The 23,679-nt window shown below is 28.5% G+C and overlaps 1 protein-coding gene and 1 long non-coding RNA gene across 6 annotated transcripts; one reads left to right on the forward strand and one right to left on the reverse strand.

The window, feature by feature from the left end:
* The first annotated feature begins 6,362 nt into the window (after window positions 1–6,362).
* LOC102600867 (reticuline oxidase-like protein) lies at window positions 6,363–8,087 on the forward strand. The gene has a single exon (XM_006360254.2). The coding sequence runs from the start codon at window positions 6,379–6,381 to the stop codon at window positions 8,011–8,013; it is 1,635 nt and encodes a 544-aa protein (XP_006360316.1). The 5' UTR covers window positions 6,363–6,378; the 3' UTR covers window positions 8,014–8,087.
* A 5,035-nt stretch (window positions 8,088–13,122) lies between these two features.
* LOC102601205 (uncharacterized) lies at window positions 13,123–17,089 on the reverse strand. Of its 5 annotated transcripts, none has more exons than XR_001475146.1 (4): window positions 16,935–17,089; window positions 15,051–16,721; window positions 14,852–14,943; window positions 13,123–13,822 (listed from the first exon to the last, which is right to left on the reverse strand). It is a non-coding gene; the product is annotated as an uncharacterized lncRNA (long non-coding RNA). The 5 variants fall into 5 exon arrangements; XR_368336.2 differs by having other exon boundaries at window positions 13,123–13,492; window positions 13,703–13,822; window positions 14,852–16,721; window positions 16,935–17,087; XR_368337.2 differs by having other exon boundaries at window positions 13,123–13,377; window positions 13,493–13,822; window positions 14,852–16,721; window positions 16,935–17,086.
* Between the last annotated feature and the right edge of the window lie 6,590 nt (window positions 17,090–23,679).

Raw genomic sequence — 23,679 nt, forward strand, 5'->3', positions numbered from 1 at the left:
CTCTGGCAGTCTGCAGATTGAATTATGAATTTTACTTTTATTGCATATATTGATGAGCTCAAGAGGGTTCCATAGTTGTGGGAGCTCATTAACGGAACCATCAAAAATTACATTTCAAGGCCGTTTGCCTGAAGTTTTAATCGAAGTCAAATATTTTATCATCAGAAGCTCCAAAATAGGAAAAATTGCATAAAAATCAAACGAACTGCCCGATGACTAAATTGTCATAGCAAGTCATAAATGACTTGAGGTAATTATAGGAAAACTCTAAACACCAAAAATATTGAAAAACGGAGAAAATGATTTGAATATTAAATCAGGCATTTTCCCCTTTTATCATAATTATCTTTTTAAATGTCTCTTTTACCTTTACATTATTAATCTTTGTTTTTTACTTCTTTAAAATTATGATATTTTTAATTTGTGTAATAAATTTTTATAGAAAATCATATGTAATAATAAATTTATAAACATGTATTCATGTCGTTAATATAAATATAATCAATAAAACTAGATCTAAAATTTTGTATCAAATTTCTAAAATTTTGTATCAAATTTCTAAAATTTGTCTATACGCAAAATAACTTTAACGAACATCACTTTGTGATACTACAATGAGTATATTATTATTGTTGTAAAATAACTTTTAAATTATAATTTAAAAATAATTGTGATACTACAATGAGTATATTATTATTGTTGTAAAATAACTTTTAAATTATAATTTAAAAATATTTTATAAATAACAATCAAAACTCAATTATCTATAAACAATAAAAAATAAGAAAGAAGTGAAACTTGTAAATATACACATACATAAAATTTAAAAAATATTTAATTTTTAAAATAGAATTAAAAGGTATAAATATGTTTTGTCATTTTGGAACGTTGTGTAAACACATGAAAGAAAACTGCCGTCCAAATTTCACGCAGTATTTGACTTTAGTTGACGACAATTCTAAATCAGTTTTAGGTTCGGGGAGGACTAGGAAAGCATATTTTATTATTTTAATTATTTATTTTTGGGGACCAAACTAAGAAGCATATTTAAATGCTTTTTTTAATTTTCAAATGTTGACTTTATATGCTCCCTCACTCTATAGTCTTTAACGCGTAATCAATATGCATCACAAAAAAAAAAAATACACCCTTGACTCTCCACCACCACTCGTTATAATTTATGTGATATAGTTTATTTTTAAGTGTTACTTTTTCGTTTATTTTTAGTTGTCATTCTATGCTTTTTAAGAGTTAATTTAATTAATTTTTAAAGTTAAATTAAATTATATTAATTTGATATTTTAGAATAAAATTTTAGATATTCAGAAACTAGACGGAAAGTACTATAAATTGCAATTTTTTTATATATCAATATGATAAAAAAATACTTCTTGAAACGTTAGTTAATATCATATCGTTTGACTCTCAAAATGGAAACTATGACAACTAAAAATGTAAAACAGAGGGAGTAATTTTTTTAATTTTTAATTATGTATTTAATTTTTAAAATAAAATTATATATTTAAAAATATCATATAAAATAATATAAATTATAATAATTAATAATTTAAAATAGTTAAAAAAAGATTTAAAAAATTGTGATGATATAAAAACTTATTTGAATTTTATAAATTTGAAAGGTATGATATAAATAGTTGACCGAGCAAATAGTACCTTTTTGTTTTATCAACATTTGCAATTATTATTCTATAGTACCTTTTAAGTTTTATCAACATTTGGAATTATTATCCTCTTTGACTCTGTCAACATGAGAAAATGTGTTACTCCCTCCCATTCAGATTTATCTTTAATTAAAGACTAAGGTTTATTTACCCCCTTAATATTTTGGGAATTTCTTTTTGGAAAAATAGTAATTTCAATTCTTAAAATTATTGTCTTGTTGCGATTTTGGCCTTTGTATAATATGCCTTAGTATATTTAATCTTCAATTAATTAAAATATATTATTTCAGTCCTTAAAGCTAACGACTGTTAAATTTTTTTGATTAAAAATACAAAAATATATAACAGACTCTACACAGGAGAAGACTTTAAAGGCAAAAGAATGCAGTACCATATTGTTTAATACTTGTAACACTATAAATGGATAAAGATAATTGGGAGAATAGAACAATAATCCTACATCTACTCAATTATGTGTAGTTTATTGTTCTATTCCACACCAAATCGTACATATCATAAGCCTAATAATTTCGAAAATAACTTTCAATTTATAATATACTTTTCAGATCAAGAATAAAACATATATTCTATAATATTGTATATAAGTGATTAAATTTGATATAGCAATCCTATTTTTTGTGATTAGAAAATAATATATATCTCATCTCTTGTATTATGAAATAAAAACCTTATTTGAATTAACATTCTTAAAAACCTTAAATGTCATATCAATTATTACCTATATTTATATTGGAGATTATTACTTTTTGTTTAAAATATTTACCAATAAAATAGTTTACAAAAATAATTAGACTTTGCATATGTAAGTATAACATGTAAATAGTAAAATGCTTCACAAATATTTATTACTAATAATAATACAAAAACCGATATATCAAGACATTTTTAAAATTTGAGTTCTAAATAAAATAACTATACCATGAAGCTTAATGGTTCGAATTTTAAAAATCAAAAGAAAAAAAAAGATGTATAAATTTTAATAATAAATTGTCATTACCTAAAATTTGTTGTAAATAATTTGGTTACATGAATGATTATAACTTTTAGGTTTAATTTTCTTCTTTATGGCAATAATGTTGTAAAGAATTGGTTAAATTAATGGATGCTCATAAATTTTAGGCTTTAATTTCCTCCTTTTATGGGCAGTAATACCACACCTCCACTATCCCATAATCTTCCCCACCTTCTCAAGGTTTATTATCATGTTTATGACACTTTTTCTCTTATTCATTTACAATTAATTTTATAATACGTTATCAACACGAAGTCTTAAGATAGAACACCAATTTTTCTAAATTATGTACTCTATTTGCTTATATTAATTAATACGTTATCAACACGAAGTCTTAAGATAGAACACCAATTTTTCTAAATTATGTACTCTATTTGCTTATATGTTTAAGCAATTTTCTCCTGGACAAACTTTTCATGAAAGAAATAGTTTCAAAATATATTAAGTAAATTGTATATTTTGTATTTTTGTGTATAACTACAGTAATGGTGATGCCTTAAATTTATATTTTGTTTTTAACAAGTTTATATGCGTGATAAATTGTCTAAAATTTTCATTGATAATATTTTTTTAATTATTTGTAACTTGATTATTTTTGTGATAGATTTTATTATGTTGAATTTATGAAAGTTTGAGTTCATGGCACTTGATATTTTTGAAAAAAAATAATCTTGTAATTGGTACTCACCTAAACGCTAAAATCCTTGATGCAACAATTATCGAGGGTAATGTAGCATTGAGTCAGGACAAAGCGAATACTATGATTTTTCTTCGTCATCATTTGAATAAAAAATTGCTTGATTGTGAAAAATCCACTTGAATTATGTTCTAGTTTGAACGAAAGGTATGACCATCTTAAGGTATCAATATTGTCAAGGGCTTGTTATAAGTGGATTCACTTACAGTTACAAGATTTTTAAACTATATATGAATATAACTCTGATATATATAAAATTACTTTCCTATTAAAATTATGTAGGAAAGATATAGAAGATAAGGTATGTTGGCAAAGACTTGTTATTTTTCATGCCTCAAATTTGATATTACAACAATAATACCGTGAATAAAGATTTAAAAAATATTCTAAATTGATCTCATATTTTTTTGTGGCTGAGCAACATAATATTCTTTTGTTGAAAAATCATGAAATTGTTCTATTACTGAAAGCAAATGAGTTAGATGAAGGAGAATATGAATATCCTCGACCCTTAATTAGATTCATCGAATTGAGTCTTTACATTTATGTTCTGTGGCACTTCTAATTCACTTGGTTCAATTTATGTAACTGAAAACAATATTTATTTAAAGATTCTTTTTATTTTTTGGTATAATCTCCATAGATTTCTATGTAATTTATATTTTTTTTTAGAGACTTATTATTTTTTCGAAATGATAGTTTTGTTATAAATCTATTGAACTAAGTAGATTGTTCATTGAATTTCCATAAACTTATACTTATCATGTATGTGTATTCCTTAGGTGATATGAACTTTTTTGGGATAACAATGTATCTACTAATTTGACATTCAAAATGGTGACCTTTGGATTGATTTCTCAATCTATAAATAGAGATATCATTCACGATTGCAACACACATTACTTGAATATGCAGAAAAGTATTTTCCTTCATCTACATTTCTTATCTTCTTATCTTTATAGTTATATGTTCTGAGTTTGATTTTATAACAAGTTTAATGATATGTCATTTCAACTATAATAGAAGAGTCTTTAGAGGTATTTAGTTTTTTTTTTTTGAGAAAAATAGTAATAGGTGAGTGATATTAATACTTTAAAAAGATAAAAGTGATTTGTATAGATAATTTTCAAAACATGAATTACTATTTAGTAAAATAATGTTTAGTTTTCAAGTACCAAAAAATATTTCTAAGCATGTAATTTCTTCTTAATAAATTAATCTATTTTTTAAAATAAATAAAGAACAAAATTATAATTTTGATTAAATGAATTAAATAAGTTTTTTTTAAAATGAGGCTTTAATAATATGGCATGTCAACTAGGAGAGAATGACGCTTCTAAAGTGTTGAGTATATTTAGAGGATAATAGTTATAGTGGGTGATATTTTGGTTTTAAATGAAATAAAATTGATATTTGAAGGCAATTCTCTAAACTCGGATAGACAATTTAGGAATTAATTCTTAAAAAACTTGACTAAATACTAATTACTATTTTTTTAAAAATATTTTTCAAATTAATTAACCAAATACAAATTATTTCTCATCAAAACTGCTTTCCAAAACATTTATGAAAAATAATATTTTTTAAAAAATAAGTTGATCGACTTTCAAAAACTATATAGATTAAATAACAAAAATATAACATGATTTTCAAGAACTATAGAAAAAAAATAAAAGTTGATAATCAAATGGTAGAATAGACATTTAAGAAGTCAATTAGGAAAAAAATGGGGTATGCAAAAATCGAACAGATCGATGAATCGAATCAAAAAAAGTATTTTTGGTTTATTGTTATTGGGTTATTGGGTTAATGGCTTTATAAAAAAAGTTCCCGGGTTATCGGTTCAGTATGTTTTTTAATATTGAGTTATTTGGTAAATCGATAACCCATTAAGACTATAGTAATTTAGTATTTTTATCTCTACATAAATACTAATTATTAATCTCAATACCTTACTAATTATTGTCTTTGTCCTTTAGCCTTTAGTTCATGTCTTTGTTCTTTAGCCTTCAATTCACACTTCACATTGACTTTGAGTTTACAAATTCACATTATACAAAACCTAAAAACCTAAAGTAAAATCTTATTCCTCTTAATTTCTCTTTGTGCAACACTTGTAAAGTTCTTTTCATGTTTGTTATTATTATTTCTATTTTATGAGCATTTTGAAAGTTACATTATTATCTTATTGTGTCAAATTTATAAGAGAAGTCATATATTTTTTATAAGCATTTTCTTATTGGTTAAACCGAAAACTGAACTATTAAGGACCAAAACTGATAAACCGAAAATCAATAAAAATATCTTATTGATTTGGTTATTGATTTAGTGTATTTACAAACCGAATAATAATACATAAAATCAAATCGAACCGATCGATATACACCCCTAGTGATTATTTCTCAAAGTTGAAGGGAGAGTTTGAGTGTAAACGTTTTTCACCGTTTGAAAAACACTTTGGAGAAAAATATATTTATAAGTACTTTTAGAAAATTTAGTTAAATACTAATTGCTCTTCAAAAGTGTTTTTAAAATTTATTAAACAAATGCAAATTACTTCTTATCAAAAATACTTTATACAAATCAACCCTTTTTAAAAATAAACTAATTTTAGAAATTTACCCAAACAAAATATCAGTACTAATTATTGTTTCTAATATTTTTAAAATTTAATTAGTCAACACACAAATTATTTCTTATCAAAATTACTTTTTCAAAAAAGGTAAAAATAATTAAATAAATTGATCAACTTTATGATCCACAAATGATAGGGTACTATTGTAATTAATTAGTCATGCAAAGAAACCGCACAATCCATTTGTGTGAATAGAAAATTTTCAAACTTGATTCTCTTTTATTTATTTCCTTTTCCTAAATTTATCACTCTATATATAAATCCATACCCTTTTAGCCTTTAACCCAAAAGCTACCAAAGTCATAAAAATAAAAAATAAAAAATAAAAATCATGTCTCCTTCTTTTCTTTTTTTTCTTCTTTTTCTTTTAAAATTCAATTCCTTATCTTCTCATGCTTCTTCTCCTCCTCCTTCTGTGTATGACACTTTTGTCAATTGTCTCACAATAAACTCAGTTCCTCAATCAGAAATCTCGAAAATTGTCTACTCTCCAAACGATCCTTCGTTTAACTCCATTTTACAAGCCTATATCAGAAACGGCCGGTTTTTCAACTCCTCCACAACTTCCAAACCGGTTATAATTGTCACACCGACGGTGGAATCTCAGGTTGCCGGAGTTGTTATTTGTACCAAACAGACTAATTTACAGCTTAAAATCCGTAGCGGCGGCCATGATTATGAGGGCATTTCGTATATCTCTGATGTGCCTTTTATTATGCTTGATATGTTTAATTTACGATCAATTTCCATCGATACAAATGATAAAACGGCTTGGGTACAAACAGGTGCTATTTTAGGGGAGCTTTATTATAATATTTGGAAGAAAAGTGAAGTTCTCGGTTTTCCTGCGGGGGTTTGTCCGACTGTGGGTGTGGGTGGGCATGTTAGTGGTGGTGGTTATGGGAATATGCTTCGTAAGTTTGGGCTTACTGTTGATAATGTATTGGATGCTCGATTGGTCGATGTTAATGGTAGAATTTTGGATCGTAAATCCATGGGGGAAGATTTATTCTGGGCGATTAAAGGCGGTGGTGGTGCTAGTTTTGGTGTTATTCTAGCCTTTCAAATCCAACTCGTTACAGTACCACAAATCGTGACCTATTTCAGAGTTGAAAGGTTTATAGAAGATAATACTACCACCGACGCTGTTGTTCAATGGCAGAATGTTGCTAGCAAAATCGACAATGATCTGTACATGAGGCTACTTATACAGCCCATCACAGTGAAGGCGAAGGCCAAGGGTGCAAAGAGTACTAAATCGATACGAGCAACGTTCATCGCGTTGTTCCTGGGTGATTCCAGTAGATTAATGTCTCTTATAAGCAAAGAATTCCCTCTTTTGGGATTAACAAAGCAAGATTGTTTGGAAATGAGTTGGATTGATTCAGTACTACATTGGGCAAATTTCGACAGCACGACAAAACCAGAAGCCTTGTTGAACAGAAAAGGGGATCCATTAAATTACTTGAAAAGAAAATCCGATTACGTACAAACCTCAATTCCTAAGAATGGGTTGGAGTCAATTTTCGAGAAGATGATTTCTTTAGGAAAAGCAGGAATGGTATTCAATCCATACGGAGGAAGAATGGGTGAAATTGCAGAAGGAGAAACACCATTTCCTCACAGATCAGGTATACTTTTCAAGATTCAGTACTCAGTGAATTGGCATGAAGAAGGATTAACAGCGGAAAAAGATTACTTATCACAAATTAGAGATTTGTACAGTTTCATGACCCCATATGTTTCAAAGAACCCAAGACAAGCTTATTTGAATTACAGGGATCTTGATATTGGTATAAATGATCAAGGTCCACAGAGTTTAGAAAAAGGAAGAGTATATGGGACCAAGTATTTCAAAAATAATTTTGATAGGTTGGTGAAAGTGAAATCAATGGTGGATCCACAAAATTTCTTCAGAAATGAGCAGAGTATTCCTACTCTAAGGAAACAGAGGAAGATGTTCTAACCTCATTATTTTCTACTTTATTATGTTATCAGTATTTACTTAATCAAATATGTTGCCTAAATGTTTTCTTGTTACTTTTTATTTATTTAGCATTAGTACTAGCTCAATGTATGTGTTTTGTATTATTATAATTTATAGGTGTGTATTGCGTTAATTAATAATAAACACATAAAAAAATTATTATGTGTATGTTAAGTGATTAACTAGAATTTTTTTTTAAAAAAAATGTGATATTTTTAAGATAAAAAAGTGTATTTAAAAAGTAACATGATAATTCACTACAACACTAACAATTAAAGAGCAAAATATAAATATATTTAACTAAATTTTGTCATTGATATGATCAAAAGTCAAAATTATATCAGAAAAGTCAAAATTATGTTGGTACTGATATAGAAAAACACACTCTAAACAATAAAGTCAGAGAAAAACACACTACTTTATACATGAACATAATAATATAACACAAAAAAAGATTTTGATAAAATAGAAGAGGACAACCTAAAGTTGTTATGGAAGAAAACTTTTACATTATATGTACTATATATAGATTGATTGATATACTTACCTTTAATTTAAGGGAAAATGGTCAAAAATGCTCTTAAACTATGTGAAAGGAATAAAAATGCCCTCCGCTTATAGTTTGGCTCAAAAATGCTCTTACCATCAATATTTTGGTTCAAAAATGCCCTTGCAGTCAATACTTTGGTCCAGAAATACCCTTATAGTTACAAAATGGGTCAAAAATGTCATTTTACGAATAAATATATTATTTTTTCTTTTTAAACACATCTTCTTCCTAATTAATATATTATTTAAGAACACTATTCTTTGTTTTCTTTCTTCTAAAATCACTTTAACAAATAAAAAGGTATGAAATATGTTTTTTTCTTCTTAATCTCATTTTATCAATTAAAATAGAATAACTTCATGTACCCTTTCGACATATAATATATGTCATATATATAAGATCATCGTATATCCATCATTAATTTATATTTATATAACGATAAAAAATAATGATAATAAAATAAAAAATATTTTCAGTTTTATTTTTTTTCTAAATTGAAGTAAGATAAACATTTGCTAATTTAAAAAAAATATTATTAGAAAAAGAATGTGTTAATAATAATAATAATATATTTATTTAGAAAATGAGCATTTTGACCCATTAAATAACAATAAGGGTATTTTTTTTTTATCAAAGTATTGACAACATAGACATTTTGGACCAAACTACAAACGGGGGGCATTTTTGTTCCTTTCGCATAGTTCAAGGGCATTTTTGAACCAAAGTATTGACGGTAAGAGCATTTTTGAGCCAAAATATAAACGAATGACATTTTTGTTCCTTTCACATAAAAAAATATTAATGAAGAATACATTTTTAAAACAATTGAAAGAAAATAACAGCACAATAAAAAAGAAAAATATTATTATTTAGCTACATTTATATCATATATTTTATGATTTCTTAATTATTAATTCTCCTAATACATCTTACCGTATATTTATTCCTTGTCTTGTATTTTAAGATTTCTTAATTTTTAAAATATATTTTTCTCTTGCCATAGGTTTTAGAATTCTTTAATTATTAAATCTCATAATACCTCTTAGGCTCTTACCATATATTTTAGGGCTCTTTAATTTTTTAAAATATATTTTATTTTTACCATATATTTTAGAACTCCTTAATTTAAAAATATTATAAAGATAGTTGAATAATAATTTGAAAAAAACAGTAAATGACAATTTTTTCTATAATAGAGTCTTTTAATGAAGGATAAAAAGTTCAACACATTTTCAAAGATTCCATGCTTTTAAAGTAACTAGTTAAGTGCATATGTTTTGCATGTATGTATCACTTTAATTAATATGCTTTTAAAAACATGTTTTCTGACATGTTTAAGGTCACAAAATCAAAGGAATACATGTAATATAACTATAATTTAGGATCACAATTGAAAAGCATATTTTATTTTCTTTAACTCCGTCCTTGTCAAATTAGGCCTTCTATTTTAAACCGGTGGAATAATAAATATATATATAAAAAATAATTCGTGTTAATACTTAATTTATCAAGTATAAAACGTTTTTAAAATAACATAAATATTTTAAGATAACGCTGTAATCATTTAAAATTTATTTAAATATAAATTTATTAAAATGATTTGGACTAATATATTAATGAATTTAATATAATCCAAATCATTTTAATAAATTTATATTTAAATAAATTTTAAATGATTACAAACGCGTAGTTAAAATAAGATAACTCACCATCATACTAATTAAGAAGTAAGATTAAATATAGTGCACAAAATTACATCATTGAGATTAAAAATGAAAATTATGTTGATATTGATTAAGAGTTATCTTATTTATTATAGTGAGAAATTAGATACGAACAAAAGTCAATATTTTGTTGTGTATCAATATCAAAGTTAGAAATTATGTTGACAAAATTTCAATTAATTTAGAGTTACTTTCTACAGATTTAAATAAGAAAATATGTGCTCAATAGCATTTATGTACCAAACACATCAATAATGTTTTTTTTTCTCATTTAAGCATTTCTATTCAAATACGTAATTATTTAAAGTATTTTTTAAAAATCACTTTTTGAAGTTAATTCTGATAGGCTCTAAATATTATGACTTTTTTCAGCTTAAAAATAACTGAATAAGTTGAGACTTAATAATTATAACTCCAATTAATTTCAAATTCTATAATAGACATAATTATTATTTATTATTTTTCTCAAATAATTATCATTTAATTATTATACTTATACATAAGTAATTATAGAACGATTATAACTATGGCAAGTTGAAGACTCCTATTCGATGGTAATAAAATTATTTAAGGTAGTATTTTCTTTTTATACTAACTCATGTTAGTATTTGGAGTTTATCAATGTGGGCTAGCCCATCCCGTCCGGGCTATACCATACAGATTTTGAAATTTGACAGGATAAATCGGATTAATCTATTTTTTGTGGGCCAGAAAATAGTCAACCCCATTCATTATTACATGGGCTACGGATCATGTCGGGCCAATCTATTTTTAAGGAAAAATTACGCAGTTAAACAAACTTATACTACTTAATTACTCATTATAGCTATAGTTTGCTATAATTACCACTCACGACTAATATAAATCATTAATTACGTGGGTTGACTTCGAGTTTGTATAATTAGCCACGTTTGTATATGTATAATTCACCGCATTTGTATAATTCACAACTAACAATTATTTGTTTGATTTGTATTTGTATACGATGGTTTGTATTTGTATATGGTGATGATTTCCTTTGGTTTTTCAGTTTTGTCATCATGTACATTAAATCTTTTTGTGTATAACTTTTTAAAGTTTGTATAAACGTGTAGTTTTCAATTTTTTTTATAATATAATTTATATAATGTAATTTGTATAATATATTTTGTATAATTGTTTAAAGTTCATATGTTTATGTTTGTATCAATTCGTTATTTCGCGTTTTATTATATTTGTATAATTCCAGACTTTATATTACTCAATTATATAAAAATACGGTAATTATACAAACATACCTGTGAATTATACAAACGAGATGCGAATTATACAAATTATTGTCCTCTCTCCTCCCTCTCCCAATCTCTCTCACCAGAATATACAAATACATATGTATAATATATAATTATCTAACCGATATACATATACAATTCACTTCTCTCTCACTTTCTGCCCTCTCTTGCTCGCCTTTCTCCTCCCTCTCCCAGTCTCGCTCACCACTTTCCTCCCTATAACATGTAGCTACGAATCGTAATTAGCAAATTATAGCTATAGAGCGTAAGTAGGCTATTTTTGAGGGGCTATATGCAAAAGTTCCTCCTTTTTCTAAAAAAGTATATATTTTTTTAAAATGTTAACATAAAATAATCTTTATACTCCCTACGTCTCAATTTATATCAGTTAGTTTAACTTGACACGGAGTTTAAGAAATAAAGAAATACTTTTGAAACTTGTGGTCTAAAATAAGTTATAGATGTTTGTGTGTGAAATGAGTAAAATGAGCATTTTAAAGTTAAATTGTTACTCCCCCTGTTTAAAAAAGAATGTCTCCTTTCTTTTTTAGTCTGTTAAACAATAATGACCTCTTTCTTTTCTTGGTAAAATTTTAACTTCAGCTTTTCACGTGGCATGTTTAAGGCCACAAGATTAAATGACAATTTTGTACATTTGACATTAGTTTAATTTAGAACCATAAGATTCAAAAGTCTTTTTTATTTTCTTAAACACCGTGTCAAGTCAAACTAGACCACTCTTTTTAAAACGTAGGGAGTACTAAATATAGAAATGTGTCATTCTTTCTATGAATGACTAAAAAGGAAAATGAGTCATATAAATTGGGATAGAGGGAATAATACTTATTTTTTTTTGTATATATAATACAACTTCAAGTAAAACTATAATTAGCTAACTAGAAATACTAACCTAATTGTTTTCCTATGAAACACAAAAAACTATAATAATATTCCAACCATTAAAAGTGAAAAAATGATTCCTTAAAAAATCATGAAACTAATAGCGCATCAAACACTGACACATCATATTCATCAAGCACATATAAATTAGCTTGTGGCAAGGTTGTCTTAACATCTTCACTATAGTTTATTGGGAAAAAGAACAAATATACCCTCGAACTATCGTAAATGGTGTGCAGATACCCTCCGTCATACTTTGGGACATTGGTGTCCCTGCCGTCCAAAAACTAGAGCATATATGCCCTTCACTCTAACAGAAGACTAATAGGGACACGTGGCACAATTGTATCCATCGATATATGTCGGATCGGTGAATAAGATTATGACACGTGTATGTCTGTTAGTATAAAGAGTATATATGCTTTAGTTTTTGGACGGTAGGGGCACCAATGTCCCAAAAGTATGACGGAGGGTATTTGCATACCATTTACGATAGTTCGGGGGTATATTTATCCTTTTTCCTAGTTTATAACAAACATTAGAATTCCTTTTTTCCAAATTTCATTTCACTTCCAGAAAGTTTTCAGAAGAAGTCTGATACCAGGGGAAATGGTGATTATCAAATTGATTATAAACCAGCTCCTCGAATCTCAAAAGCAGATAAGACTAATTATCAACGGTCATTACATCTAGCATCAGAGATGAGACTCTATCTTCTTTCCCATGGTACCACACAAGGTAGTGGAAAGCCTGTCTGGCATTTCCCTGAAAAAAGTTGATGAGTCTGAAGTGAATTTGCGCAAGTGTGCTGAGTCTACCCTAGAATCTTTCATTGGAGATCTTTGACATACATATTTTGTTGGAAACTCCCCTATGGGTCATATGGTCATGCAACCCACTGAAGACAAGAAAATCCCGTCAATCAAGCGCTTCTTCTTCAAAACACAAGTTATTGCAGCTAACAGATTTAACATTAGAAAATGTGATGATTTTTTCTGGGTGACCAACAATACCTGAACAAGATGATCAACATCTGATGTTATTTTCTGCTCAAACTTCAAGATTAGTAGGATAGCGGAAATAGTTTTGATCCCAAAAATCTATTTCTTTTCGGAAATGTAATGACTTGGACTGCTGGAGACCGATTTCATGTCTCGACAGTCTGACTGCAATTTGCCAGTGTGCTATTCATCAAGTTTTGCAGAATTTTGTACATAAGATACCTAAATTATGATGTCCTTCGGCCTCAGCTATCACCATTCCTCTTTGTGAGAAGTTATGCTCATAATTTTGAACTATTCATGCAGTTCAGTATGAATATGCTTGTAGATGCATGATTTCATCTGGTGTCATGAAATAAACAAAACAAATTACATGTTGCAGACTTGATCTATTTTTGTGCTTTATAACATAGCTGCGTTGTGCATAAAAAGAAACATTAGAATTTAAGAATGGTGAAAACTAGAGTAAAAGAGTCAGCAAGACAAGAGCAAAACTGGAAATCACATAGCTACTTGCAGATTACCTGACTAATGGTATATTGAGCATCATGGTGGTCAGTACTATTTACAGAATAACAACCCTTTAAATCCAATCAAAAGTTATAGCACATATAATACAAGTTGTGTGAGATCAAAGAGGAGAGAAAATTAAATGACTCAGGCAGCTACAATAGTAAATCATTCTGTTTCTTTCTAGCGAGATGTCACATGCTTGATGTTCCTACTTAACAATCATTAATCAGCTACATATAAGGTATTATGATAAACCAAATGACTAAGATACAGAGAAACTATTGTATTCCTATATTACCTAGGAAACTTCCATGACTTCAACTAAAATATGCAATAGAATACAGAGAAAAATAGAGAACAGTTGAAACAAAATTCATCTAGATCAAACCACCAATTGCAGAACATATAAGCTTGTGTTCTTTGACGTAGAATCAAAACACACACTTTACATTACTTTAGACTATAGTTTGGCTTAAACCGCATATGATAATCTTTATTTTCAAGAATTGTAGTACAACATAAGTGGTACAGGACATTGAAGATTAAGAAGCCATAGACTGAAAAAATTATTGCCATGGATCGATGTGAGCAGAGAAAATTACACAATGCAAATTTCATTTTTTCCTTCCAAAAGAAAAATAAAATAAGAAGTAAGAAAAGTATTTTGAATCAGAGTACTCCTAAACAGTTGTGTTTACCAGAACACACAAAAGATTGATCAAAGGTACTTCAATCAAGTTTTAGGATAACATATCATCTAATACCTTAAATTTTTGTATTTAAAAAAAAAAAAAGAACTTGCGCAACAGATAACATTGTTATTGTAGAATGTATGGAAAAAAGACCTCTTTGTCTTACTTTATCTATATTTTGTGACTATAGCATTGAAGGTTGTATCCCTCCACCTGTTGAGTTGATTGAATTTGTTTTTTCAGAGGTGCAGAGAGCAGCTGTAGAATGCTTACAAACATTAAAATTTAAGAATGGTGAAAACTAGAGTAAAAGGGTCAGCAAAACAAGAGCAAAACTTGGCATCATATATCTAATTGCAGATTACCTGTAAAGCCACAAGAGCAAAACTGGGAGCCTGTCATGCTATGAAACTCCAGTTTTCGTACAGTTCTTAGCCAGAGATGGTATGCAAAGACTACTCTCCACAACCAACTAATTATCAATTCCCCATTTAATGTGCCAACAACTTTTACATTAAAATGCATACTATCAGTAAAGGGAAATCGCCTAACACCCATACCATCAAGAATGATTGTCTCACTACGTTGACTCCAATAGTATTGATCTTCCAAATCCCAGAATTTCATATTTACTATGTCTTCAACATGACAAGTTATCGCGCAGAATGACACCAAACCTTCCGTTTCTAAGATATGCTTCCGAGCATATTTTTCTTTTAAAATCTGGCTATCACATCTCTCTACTGGATGTGATACCACATGAAAATTTTCCTTTTTTATGTCAAATACAATCACATACACTCCACAACACGTTACAGGTGGATTATCTCCATCATTTGCAGGATGCTTTTCATCAACCATCCAATAAATAGCATCTATTTTCACCATAGGAGAAGGGGAAAGTTAAGATTGTTCTATTATCTATTGCTCTAGTGATTGATCTATTATTTATTGCACTAGTGATCGTTCTGTTTTTAGTTATTCTGCCTAAATAAGTATAACCAGAAAGTTAAGATGAAAAGAAAACTTGGTTCTGAACTTGTGACAGTTAACAATCTCTAGGAAACATGAAGAAGGGTATTATGTAATACCATCTTTTGTGTGTTTCAATATTGTCTTATCCATAGGTTATTTGCACAAGTAGACAACGTTGGTTCACATGAATGCGCACACTGAAGTAGTTTATGTTGATCCCTTGGCCTTTGCAAAAACATCAGATGAATAGTGCATGTCCAGACACTTAAAAAAAAATCAAGCACCATCTAGTAATAGAAGTGTATGACCTGCAACTGGGTAAAATATATGTGTATGACCTACAACGGGGTAAAATAGAAGTTCTCTTTCATCCTTCCAGAATCAAGTTATAAAAACATAATTGTACTTTAGACATCAGTGACTCTACTTGCTGGAACATTTCATCTTGCACAATCAATGAGCTATCACAACATTAAAAGTTTCAACTTTGATCTAATGGGGTGTCATTTGTTCATATATTTAGGAATGTTTTTTCCAAATGGATTAGTTCTAATATATCCATAAAACAACTATCATTACTGCTAATGTGGTCACTCTTCTACGTAGATGTGCATCTCTTTTTTGTTAATTTTCATATCTATCATCTGCATATGTATGTCTATGTGTGAAAATTAAGCACACAAAATTCATTCTAACATTGGGCCCGTAAACTAGTAAAGGCAAAACAGAAACAACATACTGCTAATAGGCATGACATGAAAATCTACATTCTCATGGACGATTTCAATCCGAATCAGCTTATCAGTTTAAGGAAAAACAGAAATTATCACGCTTAATTAATCACTATAGCCCACGACAAAGAATCAACTAATGGGTGTAATACTACTACAATCTGGAATCCCAAAAATCAACAACACAAAAAAATAAAAATCCATCCCACGCCATAAGCCCAGATGCAACAAATTCAGACTTTTAAAGGTAGTTATACCTGATAAACTCTATTCCCACAAAACCCTTTCGATGTGATGAAGCTTTAGGATATAATCTTCATTGCTATGTCCCTGGTGAACAACGACAAAAGTGTAAGGAGTTTTTATATGTCAGCGACAAAGAAAGACAAAATTGTGAATGGAGCTAAATGAGCTTCGATTTGAAATTTTCGTATCTCAAAAGATAGTGAAAAATCAGAGAAGTATTTTGAATCAGAAAAAATCGTGAATGGAACTAAGTGTTTTGTGAAAAATCACTAATTTGTGTGTTGATTCAACAAATACCTGTTAATTTGGGGGGGAATCCATTTTTACAAAGCCTTGAAAACTTTCAGATCTAGGGCAACCAGAATCTCTTTCAGAGACTTGGAGTGTTTTTTTTTTGTTTATTAATTTTCATTTTGGCCAAATAAAAATGGGAGGGAGAGTTAAATTTGTTGGAGGGAATATAATATTTTAGTGAAAACTATAAGGCCACACTTGACAAGTGTTGTTTTTATAATTATAAAAACAACACACTTTAAAAGTGTAGTCATATATATATAAATAGGTGTGACTAATTATATCATGATTTGACAACGCTTATAAAGTGTAGCATATACTACTAAAGAGCACGCTTTATAAGTGTTGTCAATATTGCCGTGGTCAAAAGCTAAAAACAAAGGCTACACTTTTAAAGTGTAGCCTTAAAAGGTTTAGGCAACACTTTACAAGCGTTGTCTTGATTTAGTGTGGCTTTAGGCCTAAAATGTTGTAGTGGGCGGATCTAGGATTTGGAGGTCGTGGGTGTCACATTGTTCAAGTAAGATAAGCGGGTTGGTTGCTTTAATATTGGGTTATAATCGAGTAATTTTTTTTTTTCGATTTTTATAAGCAAATCGATCAAACATGCATGTTAGTAATGTTTTCTTTTATATATTAAGAGATTAGAGCTAACTAAACAATTCAATTTTTCTTTCTTTTTAGGAATTAGTGGCCTTATTTGTTGAAACTTTGAGGAAAAAAAAGATTTTTTCACACTAAAATTTGAGTTTGTATAAACTATCTAATAGTGTTAACTTAATATATTCATATTTCATTGACTTTATGTGTTGTTGCAAATATATAACAAAGAGAATACAAATTTTAGTTTCAATCTAGTCATCTTACTTAGCAAGAATGTTGGTGAAGATCAAAAGAACCTCCAAATTAAAAGAACTCTAATAATAATATTCATTATTTTTTAAACTTATATTTTTTTAAAACTACTATTTAAATATATTCTTAATAATATATATGTCACGTTCATAATTCAGTACTTATTAATTGATAAAGAATAAGCACGCGACACTCATATCAAGAGATTAATAATTAGTGAAAGAGAAAGTAAAAGAACTTAAGAATTAATTATGGTGAATAGGAGTCAATTTGAATTAATAAAGAATACTAGTAAATAAATAAAAATGAATGGAAGGAAAAAAATACCTTCACACATTAATAAAAATGACAAAAAAGAAAAGAAAAAAAAAGAAAAGAAAAAGTTTCCAAAAATAATGCTGCCAACGAGGTTCGAACAGACGCTGCCCGTGTGGCAAATTACCTGCTTTGCCAATTGAACTGTTCACCATATTGTTTAGTGGGTGGCAAAGAAAATATATATTAATTTTCTTATATATATATATATATATATACATAGTTTTTTTCGAGATCAATGGGTGCCGTGGCACCCCCACGGGTACCCATAGATCCGCACCTGTCTGCTGATGTATCAGAAAGTCCAGTAATGTATCCGAAATTCATAAATTTTAAGAATTTTTTGTAATTTGGAAGAGAGTAGGAAAATAATATAACACTATACGATTAAGGTTATATATATATATATATATATATATATATATATATATATATATATATATATATATATATATATATATATATATATATATATATATATTATTCTTGTAATGAACTATACAATCACTCTAGAATTTTATTTTTGGTTGCCAAAACAACAACATATATGTCAAACTCCGTAGGATTGAGTTTATTTTGGGATTAACCTCTTTTTTTTTCCGTTTCATTTGGACCTTTTTTTTGGCTCTTGTGGTTGGATTCATTTATTTGTATTATTTGTGGTCATTTTGGCCACCTTTGGATTAAAAAAAAAAATCATCTAAATCTATACAATTATATCAATTGACTTGAAAAATATAATATTGAACCCAAATGCCAACTTGCCATGGACATATTTTTTTTCAAACCATATATAACATCAAAGTTACTTCTGAAAATAAAAAATATAACAATTTTCTTCTTTTACAATTATTTAGTTCCCACCTATATTTGTCAAGTAAAAATCTGCTCCCGTTTTACCAATTATTCAACCCGAAAATAATTAAGATTTAATCTCTATAATTTAAATTAATTTTAAAGTTTTAATATCAAAATAATAATTATTTGAGAAAAAATAATATAAATGATAATTTTGTCTATTGTATAGTCTTTTAATGAAGAAAAAAAAATTTCATTCAACATTTCTAATGACCTTCACACTTTTAATATAACTAGGAAACTTGACCGCGCTTTGTGCGGTTATTAAGAAGTCAATATTTTCTTTCCTATCAATTATATTCATTCTAATGAAAATTGTTTTCAAACGATGAAATAAAATAAACCATAACAAATTTAACATCTATTAAATAAAAAAATATATTCTTTATCAATAAATTAAAATATATTTTCCTAATAACAATTTTATTTGATTTTTATTGCGCATTCAATGAAGTTGAACCATAAATCAACAAGTGGAACTAATATTTTAAAAAAGGAATAAGGCACAAGTACCCCTAAACTATGATCGAAATCCTAGAGACACACCTTAACCAAACTAAGGTCCTCTTACCCCCAAACTCATTTGCTTTATAATTTTATACACCTTTTGGCTTACGTGACACACTCCGTGACTTCACGTAGTTGAGGTGCGTGGGAGATGTTTGAATGTCATATAAGCCAAAAAGGTGTACAAAATTACAAAAAAAGATGGGTGGGGGGGGGGGGGGATTAATAAGACCTTAGTTTAGTTAAGGTGTTTCTTTGAGATTTTGGTCATAGTCTAGGGGGAGGGGGGCATTTGTGCCTTATCCCTTTAAAACGTGTTTAACAATGACATAATAATACCTTGATAGAAATTTGTTACTCTAAAAATATTATGGGACTTGATTTTTGTAAACCCGCGTCCTCTCGATACTAAATAGTCCTCCCAAAACAACATATATTCATATAATGCGCATAGGTGTGAAAACCACTTATCATCTTGAATCATATATGAGGCTCAACTCAAAAGTCATATCTTAAAATAACCTATATTTAGGTGTAATTCATATCATGCTCATAGGTATGAAAATCGCTTATCATCTTGAATCATTATGAGGCTAAGCTCAAATGTCATATCTTAAAATAATATGTATTTAGGTTGTTATTCATATCATGCTTGTTTTCATTCTTAAAACCCATAAGAGTTTGAATGACCATAAAAATCATGTTAAATCATTACCATGGGGTTTTAAAACCAAAGTGAAACAATGAAAACATAACTTATTGAAGAAAGATCATAATTTCATAAAAGCCTTAGCTTTACTTCTAACAATCTTGTGAAATCATTGAGAATCAAAATACTTTAGGCATGAGAGCAAAATAAATACTCTCATCGAAGCCTTATATGTCTGAGAAGATGAGACTTAGAAGGAAGAACCCACTTTGGTGCCTTAGAATTTTATAGCTTGAACTTGGGAAATCCTTCTATATATGGTTTTCTTGGAGATGAAGTGTGAAGACGAATTTTGGATTGATAACCTTAGGATTCTTGACGAGAATCTTGAACTTTGAGCCTTAGATCTTGCGAAATTGAAGAAATCTTTTTCTTGGAGTTCTTGATCTTTGGAAGAAGGAGAATTGGAGATTTTGAGAGTTTCTATATGTATAATGTTGTCATTAGGTTGTAAGATGGACTTAGGGAAGTTGATTGAGAGTAAAAAGATCAAGAATACCTTTCTGGAAACGTAAGAAGACCATAAAAGTAGAAGGAGAACAAATTGATGATCTGAAAGTCTCATTGCCAAAAATACTCGATAGATCGCTAAAAGAGGCTTTAGATCGCCAAAATATTCAGAGATCAGGACACATTTTGTGATGCAATTCGGTGATTCACCAAACCATTCGGTGAGTCACCGAATGGGTAGGTTTCCTGGACATGTCTCAATAAAACAACCATTACTTCTTACTTTGATCTTAAAATGATGTAAATTTGGTAGTGTTGGAAATAAGACTCATAAACCATAAATTTTGATAGCTGATGGGCCACCTAATTCATTATATGCTGAGAGATATAATTGTTTGAAGTTGACCATCGCATAAACTAATGCAAAAACTTAGTCGATAATAATGCTTTGAACTTGGCTTGGTGTTTGAGGTACCTTACGAACCTAATACACATCCTATACACATACTACACTTAGTAAATGGCTTTAAGATATATGTACAACTTAGAAATCATCGAGTTCGGGCCTATACACATATGGAGGATGGTACGAATCTTTGCCTAGAAGTTGCGGGACGTTACAAATTTACGAACAAATACTAATTCTAAGTCCGTGCAAAACAATTTCCAAAAAAATGTGAGAAAATAAATTAGTAAAACGAATCAAAATTAGCAAGGAACACATTTTCAAAATAAAAAGAATTGAAACATAATGATAACAATTTTTTAAAAAATGATCAATAAACTCTTTTAAATATGTTCTTTTTAAAAAAACTTATAAGAACCTTGTTATCTACATTAAAACATCAACAACACTTTTCCATACAATTAATCCAAGATAAATTATCAAATTCACCGACACCATAAAATAGCCTTCAATTAATTAAACACAACCAATATATATATATATATATATATATATATATTTGTTATGAATAATGGTATCTTGTTAAGTTTTTAAACTTGGAAGTTGCCTTAACAATTAATGCAACTAGGGGTGCGCATCGGTCGGTTCGGTTCGGTTTTAGGTGTTATTGGTTCGGTTTATCGGTTTTCGGTTTGTAAATACATCAAACCGATAACCAAACCAATAACATATTTCTTATCGGTTTTTGGTTAATCGGTTTATGGTACTTAACGGTTCGGTTTTCGGTTTAACCAATAAGAAAATACTCATATATATTATATACACGATAAGAAAATTTTCAAATAAACCATATGATCTTTCCAGCATTTGGCATGAAAGTAATAATCATAAAAGTAACAATCATTTTTCTTGCAAGTTTAGACACTAGACACATTCAAAGGAAAAAATGTGAAAGTAACAATCGTTTAACCATTAACAAAAAGTGTGAAAGTAACAATCGTTTAACCATTAACAATAAGACTAGTAAATTTAGTATAGTCTTATTGGGTTATCGGTTTAACCATTAACAAAAATTATAAAACCGGAAACCGAACCAATAACCCAATAAAAAAATTTGCAAAACCGTTTAAAAACCGTTAGCCCAATAACCCAATATCAATAAACCAATAGTATTTTTTTCGGTTCGGTTTATTGGTTAAATCGGTTTTTGCACACCCCTAAATGCAACTATTTTTTTTTATCGTTGTTTGTACAAATTTCTTCATGGGGCTATATAAATAACCTGTCGGTCTTTACATTTTAATGTTAACATTTTATATACTCTCCCTCTCCCTGTTCAACAATACTTGTCCATTATACTAAAAATAGTTGTCCAACAATACTTGTCCACTTTATGAAATCCATGAATAATTTTACACTTAGTTTCTAATTTACCCTTATCATTAATATTTGTCATTTCCCTATTACATTTCTCAAGACATTATATTTATTATATTCAAAGGTGATATGATAAAATTATTCTTCTATTTATAATTTTTTAAAGGGTGTGCCAAATTAATAGTGAACAACTGTTGATGGACAGAAGAGTATTAATTTTTGTTACTATGGGGTTACAAAAATGTTACACTTTAGGTGCTGCTCTTTCCTAGGCGTTGATGGACATTCATTGTGCCTAATTCCTATCCGTTGCTTCATGGAGAATTGCCAATATAAATAACCTTTTGGTCTATACTTCTCTTTGTCCGTTGAGGTTCTAGAGCAATTCATTGCTGCTCATTACTGATCATTGATGGTTGGTAAAGAGTGGTTTTATTTTCTATTAAAATCATCTTTACCTCATCTAACCTCTAGACTATTTATCTTCACTATTTACTATCACATTATATTCCTATTCATTGCTAGGAAGACATCCCAACTATAAATAGTGGTGGTCTTCATTTGGTTTGTACACACAAAAGAAAATATGGTGCATAAAGGTTACTCTCTCTGTCCCTAATTACTTGTCCACTTTTCCTTTTATAGTTGTCCATAATTACTTGTCCATTTTGACAAATCAAGAAATGACAAATTTTTTTACCTATTATACCCTCAATTAAATGACTAAATACTTTGAAAATTAATGTAGAGCTTTTCATCCACTTCATAATTAATAGGAGTAAAATGGTAAACTCATTATGTCATTAATTGTTTTCTTAATAGGTGTACCAATTCAAAAGTGGACAAGTAAATAGGGATAGAGGGAGTAGTAAAAAAAGAGAGTGTTCTTTTTACAATAAAACCTCACTAAAATTAATATCGGTGGGACCATGAAATATTATTATTTAGTAGAGGTATTATTAAATCAATAAATTAGTATTTATTAATTAAATGTTTTGAGATTCATGTTCAGAGGTCCATAGTTTAGAAGAAATTATAGATATCATCTGAAAAAACAATGTTGATGATGAAGTTTAAGATAATACAATACCTTTGGAACCAGTTACGCGTAAGGAAACACTTATCACATCTCGAACTCTTTGCAATTTTATGGTGCAGTTCGAAAAGACAACACCGACACTTTAGGATGCAATAAGAATAGTTAGAGATGAGCTTCAACTAGATTTAAATTTTAACAAATAAAACAAAAATAATCGAATCAAATTTCACTA

The sequence above is a fragment of the Solanum tuberosum genome, unplaced genomic scaffold (assembly GCF_000226075.1).
Source record: "Solanum tuberosum cultivar DM 1-3 516 R44 unplaced genomic scaffold, SolTub_3.0 scf00320, whole genome shotgun sequence".
Lineage (NCBI taxonomy): Eukaryota > Viridiplantae > Streptophyta > Magnoliopsida > Solanales > Solanaceae > Solanum > Solanum tuberosum.